The 7,454-nt window shown below is 37.0% G+C and overlaps 1 protein-coding gene across 1 annotated transcript in view; it reads right to left on the reverse strand.

Annotated features, from left to right (window-relative positions):
- SLC12A2 (solute carrier family 12 (sodium/potassium/chloride transporter), member 2) overlaps window positions 1–7,454 on the reverse strand; it is a gene marked incomplete at its 5' end in the record, with an annotated part of 53,806 nt that overhangs the window by 32,497 nt on the left and 13,855 nt on the right. Inside the window, 4 exons of the mRNA XM_009701184.1 lie at window positions 2,727–2,811; window positions 2,899–3,026; window positions 3,435–3,543; window positions 6,367–6,477. Coding sequence (XP_009699486.1) covers window positions 2,727–2,811; window positions 2,899–3,026; window positions 3,435–3,543; window positions 6,367–6,477 — 433 coding nt within the window. The remainder of the gene's footprint in view (window positions 1–2,726; window positions 2,812–2,898; window positions 3,027–3,434; window positions 3,544–6,366; window positions 6,478–7,454) is intronic.

Genomic DNA, 7,454 nt, shown 5'->3' on the forward strand with positions numbered 1-7,454 from the left:
CCTACATTGATACCCAACTTATGCTTTTCCTTTGGCTATGTGGAGGGACTAGAGTTTTTTGTTGTTCTTCTGTTTTAAATGGAATTAAAAGCTCTTTATGAGAAAAAAAGTTTCTTCTCTTCCACAACGCAAGTATTTGCCCCAGCCATTCAAGCAGTATATAATGGATGAGACAATATACTTACTAGTTGAACTACTTGTAGATACCATTTTGTTGGTAAAAGATTGCAATGGTAGACCCATTAAGTTGAGCAACCCATTAAATAGCTACACTGCACTCTCAGTCCTCCTCTTCCTCATTCTGTTTTTCATAGTTCAGATCCAACTGGCTGGCAGGTCTTTTGTACACAGAGTCAAAGTATGACAGAAAGGGACAATGGCACTACAAACAAACTTAATGTGAGCCTTACTATGACAGAACGCAGAACAGAAGCCAGCTGGGCAGACTCCATTCTCAGCACAAGATACATAGCTATAAGTAAGAGTTCAGACATTTTATTTAACCCTCATTCAGAAAGGTTTTATTTATTTATAAGATTCTAGCAACATTTTCCCTAAGAACCTCTGGGTCTTCTTTGCTGTAAAAACAGGATCTCATCTTTTCATAGGCATCTGTAAGCACATTCTTGCCAAAGGTCAAATAAAGTTGTGCCATGCTATAAGCCTGAGATGGTTAACAGACTATCTATATCAAGTTCTCCGAACTCTGTGCAAACAGCAAGAATTCCAGAGATACTACACTGAGTCCTTCAGACTGCAGTTAAGAGTGCTTAACTTCTCCCGTGCTACAAGCAGCTACAGTTAGGCTCTCATTTAGTTTTACTTCCTTGGGTACAGAAAGCATGTCTTAACCCTACTCAGAAGTTTGGGGGTTTTATTGGAACTTCCCTTGTTTTTAAAGCAATAAATGTTGTTCTTTGAGATACGTCTTTCAAGAATCTTTAATATTAAAGTTGCTTATCCAATCTTCATCCTGCCACCTGCACATCTGCATTAGTCCCCTGCTAAAATATCAAACTGCACACTTTCTCCTCACAGCTGTTACGTTTTTGAAACAGGTTGCCTAGCTTTAGCAGTAGGACTAGCAATTTTTCTCTTCTAAGCCTCCTCTACTCAGTTTCTTTACCCTCTTACTACAGAGCATGCAAATACTGAGCTAAATTCAGAACATCATCTTCCCTTCAGACATGACTACTCAGTGATATCTACTAGCCCCTTCAAAGTTTAATGACTTGCTATCACTACTCTGGAAACTTACAGTAAGGAACAGTTTGTGGGGACAGGAATAAAATTATTTGTCCAATTCCTGATTAAATGCCTCAAAAAAAGCTAAATTTCACCTATGTCATGATCTCTGACTACTGCAATAGCACTGGCCTTTTCTAACTAGCAGAAGTCTAAGTGTAAGTTATAGGAGGCAACTAAGACAGGATGTTTCTGATGCATGAAACAATTTCATGCCCAGTTGGGTTTTGCAAACTGTTCCTTTTGCAGTATGAAAAATAAGGTTTTTCATGTTTGAAAGATGATCAAAGTATTCCATTAACAAATGAGTATTAATGAGCATTTTGCTCTCACATGGGTTCAAGTTTTAAAGTATTCAAATTTGGTAGCAGAGGTCTATGTGGTCAATTTAATCAGGAAACAAGTGTAGGTCATTACGCTGCATAAAACACAATCACTACAGAGCAACTATTTGGCAGAGCTACAGTACAATGTTAGCCAATAGAGGCAGACTAGCAAGATTGGTATCTTTGGAAAGGAAGTATTATTAGTGGTAAGATCAATGGTACTCTTAAAAACAAGAATTTCATTCAAAAGGCAGCACAGCTAAGACAAGATCTTTCATATAAAAAACTGATTACTGCTGCCAGAAAATAATTTATGTGACATGAATAAAAACACTTCCAATCATAGGCAAGAAAGATGCAAGACACGATCACAATCTTATGTTCTTAAGATTACTAGAATAGAATTATTTTATGGGTGGGAAAAACCTGGTTGACCATTGATGCTCTAGAGCAAAACTGATATAAACAGCATAAAACTGATATAAAGAGCAAACCCCAAGGCAATTTCTACAGAGAATTTCAAACCACTGGGGTGAGGAAGACCAGGAAGAAAGGTTATACAAGACTCAGATCAGTCTATGATTGTTTCTCATCTTCCCACATGAAAATAGAACTACAGACAATGTTTCTGAACATGACACTTCCAAAACTGGGCTGGCCAGATGATGGTACTGCTCACTCTCCTCCCTCTACTGGGGAATTACTGCTCATGCATCCTCACCAAAGAGCTGTTTGATTACCCCACAGTTCACTTCAGTAGGGAGCTGACTATTACCATCTTCAAACCAATACAGGTGTTTGTTCAGTATTTTCTGAAAATGCACTTTTCTAATCCAGGGATTACCCCACTGCTAAAGTGTAAATCTTTGAACATAAATAACTGCAACAAATGAAGAAACATCCATATGAAATCTTCTGTCATCAGTTAGTCTGAAGCAGTCACTAGTCTTAGAAAAATATCACTCATTTTAGGAAACTAGAAAGCCAGCTGAAAATTGAACACCCAACAATAAAAATGAGAAACCTCTGGCTATTACTTTCCCATGCATGAAAGTCAGTTACATAACGACTTTACACAATGAATTACATAAACCATATCAAAACAAACCCTCAGAATGAATGTGAAAGGATAAAGTTAAAAAATTCTCTATTTACCTACAGATACTGCAATTCCTACATAAACCAATGTAGTAATTAAGATGGCCAACAGCGTTCCTTTAGGTATGGCTGACTGAGGATCCTGAAAGAAAAATGTCAGTGGACAGTGATGACAGAGATAAATGTACACTCAGTGTTTGTGAACAGTATTTGCTAATTTACTACTCACCGCAAGATCACCTGAGATATTTGCACCAGCAAGTATGCCAGTTGCAGCAGGGAAGAAAATAGCAAATACAGAAAAGAAAGTTTCCTCGTCTCGGAAATCTGGTCCAAAATTCTCCATAAATATTTCAGCTGTAGAAAAATATTTAAATCAATATTCATATAGAAGCTACAGTATTAGCCCATTCCTGCCATTATTAGCTCTATTAAAAAGCTGAAAGTCAGAGCCTTCTTAAATTTAAGCCTTCTTAAAATTAAGCGTCGAATACTTAAGTCCTAGTTCATCACTTCGACTCAAAACAAAAGTCAACACAGTAAACTTAAATAGCCTTTAAAACCAGAAAAATTACTTACAGTATCAACCAGCTTTTAAAAATTTAATATAATTTATATTAAGAACAAACCTGTAGAAGTTTGCAGATTCAGGGAAAAATCTCTATAGTTAAATAGGACAAGCTATTTTAGATGTTTAACTTAATTATGACAGCTTGTCTCCTCTTTGCGAAGATATTTTTTACAATACTAACTGTTCCGACATACCTTTATAACCGAAGAAACCTTTAGGCTTCTTGCTATCCAAAGGAATAAATGTCCCTATGACAAAGTCTCCAATAGCAAGTATGAGGATCACCAGTAAGACTATCTGTGCCTGAAACAAAGATTGCAGTCAGACAGAAGAACTTGCTCTTTTTCACAGTTTCAAGCTTCAATGTTGTGCTAAAGTGGAAATATTTATTTGATTCCAAATTCAGCGTGGTCTTCTCAGTTTGTATTCCACAAATAAGGCAAGTTGGAGAGAATACACACTAGGATTTTTAATAAAGAAACAAGAATAAGTTGTTAGTTTAACATCTATTCAAAATAGAATTTGTTATTACTGTACCCCTCAAAGTTATACTTCTAAAGACAAAATACTTAGAAGAACTATTTTCTTTATAAGCCTTCCAGAAGGAATGGATTTAATTAGATTGATGAAATTCACAAGAAAACAGCTAAATGCACACAAATGCTAGGAGTATTGCCTTATTAACCATGGTCATAATGCTTTGCCTTATACTTTAGTAGGTGATATTGACTTTACTAAGAATTTTATTACATCAGGAATCAAACAGCTTTTCTTTGCTATTTTATGCAACAGACTAGATTATTTTGTTACGTTTTCATGTTCTCAACCCTTATTTATGAAATTAAATTGCAGACTACCACAATTACTTTAATTAATTTTATGTTAATTTCTAGTTTTCTTCAGAATTTTTTCATTACAACCTAGATGTTTAGTCACTGTTCAATAAAACCATTATAAACGCTACACTCGGAACAAAAAGTACTGAAAATCAAGCAACGCCTCAGAAGTGTAAGTAAAGATAAATCTAGGCATGGAAGAGATGGTTCAGGTTTTACATTTAAATAAGCTACCACACTGCCTTGTTATCTTCTGTGTTATTTGATTCCTCATAAAGGCATATGCCAGTTGATCAGGGGAAGCTATTTGTAGTTTGACTTTTTTTTCAGGCCTAAGATCAGAACTTAATATGCAATAGCACTGTGGCATTGTCGATTGTTAAAAAATGAAGTTTTCAGTTCACATAACCTCACAAGAAAACAGGGTAGTACAGCGACAAACAGAGCATGACAGCCAAGACCACCTGAAGAAACTCATTTCTGCATCATATTTAGATCTCTCCTTTGTCAAGCCTAGAGAATAGGTGAGAGGTGTAAGGATGCAGCTGGCTTCTTACAGAAATCTTCAACAAGCCCACAGAATTCAATAGAAATACCACAGAGCAATTGCCACAAGTGCATTTATCCAGTAACAAACCTACGCTTCTCCCTGAAGATAACAGCATTTTCTGAACATCTTCCTTACATTCAGAAGTCTTAGACAAAGTATGGGCTTCTAAGACTTCAACACAGGGAGCTCAGCGATAAGAGATCCTAAACTCTGAAAAGTCATTTTTTAAGCAAGTTTCCCTGGAATCCCCATCTCTCCTGGCTTTCAGATCTACTTCAAAGGCATTATTACAGATTCCCCTTGTCCCTTTTTCCAAGGCATTCTGTAAGTCATGTGGAAGGATAGGAGAACATCATAAATACTTTAATCAAGACGAAAGAATTAGTGTTTTGCTATGCTAAGCTGTATGTTAACCCACATAAAGTGCTTGTTTGACAAGTTCAGTTGCTTACCATCGCTCCTACCTGCCTTATTCCATGATGCAGAAAGCAAGCCAACAAGCCTTGACTTTTGCATTGAGCACAGGATTTTTGAAAGCTACCTATTTCCTAATAAGGAGGACATTGCAGTGATACCACAGTTCAGGTTTGATACAGGAACATTAAACAGGGGTATTTCTAAGCAAGCTATTGTTACAGAACTGCACATGCTACAGAGCAAAAGCACAGTATTTCTTGTGACTTTAAGTGGCAGTGGCCAGAGGGTTAATAACAACCAATTCATTCAAAGGAAAAACTAAACAGTTGAGATTAAGGAGGACAGTATTGTTCAAAGTCAGGTGCATAAAGATACCATTACAAATTAAAGTTACAGATAGTGAAGGACTACCTGAGAAAGGTAAACAATTTTTATAAAGTGTGCTGTTCAATTTAAAAGTACATGCCAAAGTCAATTTCTGTGAACTAAGTATCAAATGGGAAGGGAGACCAAGTGAGGCCATTATTTATTTTTGAGCACACTATGGATGAATATTCAGAAAAAGTCTACCAGGTGCAGGAAACAGTGAGCAAGCTACACCGCCTAGTAAAGCAGAGGAGAAAACTAAGGGGGCAACCTTTATATTAAGGTATCCTAGGATCTGTACGTGTTTCTTTCCACAATCACAGTTGACCTAAGACGACACCCACAAGATAAGAAAAGTGGGTTCCCTCTCCTACACCTTCATGATCACTATGTTCACAACCCTCCTTCAGCCCTGGGCCTAGTGACTGCATCACACTGTCTGGCTGTTTCCAAGTGAAAACAAAACCAGAAGAGAATGGAAGGGAAGGTAAGAATACTGGGTTTGAGTCAGCAGACACTACACAACTTTAGACTGCCTTCAGCTCCGGCCCTGTATTTTCCATCTACAGAGCTCATCTGAACTTCCCAGTGAGGGAAAATTCCCATGCTAATGCTCTTACCTTTTCTTGTTGTGCTGTAGTTGCCCTAAAGAGGATAATACCGTTAACCTGTTTGACAGTGTTATTAAGAGTAGATTATGCTGTTTTTTAGGTTCTCTTAATTGCTTAAACTTCCAGCCAAGGAAAGTGGTTTAAGGTCTGAAACGCTGTCCAGACCCGCACATGCTAGTGCTAGACAGAGCGCTCTTACATAAAAACTGCCCACTGACTGACTTCTAACATACCATGCATGTAATACTGAGTGCATGAGATATTAAAAATAAATCAAACAGCTGAGGTAGAAAATAGAATCAAAATTATGAAGCAGAGAATAAAAGAAAAGGTGATATTTCCTTACTTTTGCTTCCCATTCCATTCCAGCAACGGAAATACCCAGCAATATAACCACTGTGATAGCCCCTATGATTCTGATATCATTAATTTCATCAATCATCAATGTTCCGTTTTCCTAACAAAACAAACAAAAAAATTACATAGTCATATACTTTATCAAGTACTTATCTTCCCTACTGCAGAATAGCATTTTATTGACTGTAATTTATTAATAGAGTTAACTTCCATACCACAAATTGACTCATTTTAAATTCCCTGTATGAACACAAGTAACTTGGGTTTTGCCTTGTTCTAAATCACTGAATCTTCTAAATGGAAATGATCATTCTTATTCACAGCCCATCCCCAGAGAGAACACCCTGTCTTCAGCTGCCAGAGAATTAGATTAATCAGCACAGCAACTGCTGCCATCTTACACCTCTACATGTGTTTTGCTTCTTGTTCACTATTACTCTTAATTCTTTCCAAGCATTCCAAACTTCTTCCCATCTACAAAAAGTATGGTTGAGTTCTTCTCTGTATTACATTTAATCAAAAAAATTCAACTAACAAAAAATACTTGGTTGTCTTTACCTTAAGGAATTGGTTTTAATAAGCAGATTTCCTTTGAATATGAGCTTAATAAAACTACTATTACCTACAATAAACAGTTCACTAGTAAGAATCTCAGCATTTACAACTTATGATTCTGCATCATGTATCTGTACTCTGTGCCACTCTTCTCACCCAGCTTGGACTTCATCAGAACTTCTACATCTTTTTTTTTTCAGGGAAATAAACACTGTGAGAAGTTTCCTTTTGACACCAAAGATAACTGTTTTCTTACCACAAAGCTACTGAATTACAGTAGTATTTTACTGATATAACAGTAGTAACCTTGCAACTCATTCCATGTCTTTGAATTGGTCAGGGCAACCCCTGACATTAGTATCATCTAGGGGATGAAGGGATTGAGAGGAGCCCTATTGAGGACTTGGGGGTACTGGTGCATGAAAAGCTGGACATGACCCAGCAATGTGCACTTGCAGTCCAGAAAACCAACCGTATCCTGGGCTGCATCAAAAGCAGTGTGGCCAGCAGGTCAAGGGAGGG

Source organism: Cariama cristata, unplaced genomic scaffold, assembly GCF_000690535.1.
Source record: "Cariama cristata isolate BGI_N322 unplaced genomic scaffold, ASM69053v1 scaffold11565, whole genome shotgun sequence".
In the NCBI taxonomy this organism is placed as follows: Eukaryota; Metazoa; Chordata; class Aves; order Cariamiformes; family Cariamidae; genus Cariama; species Cariama cristata.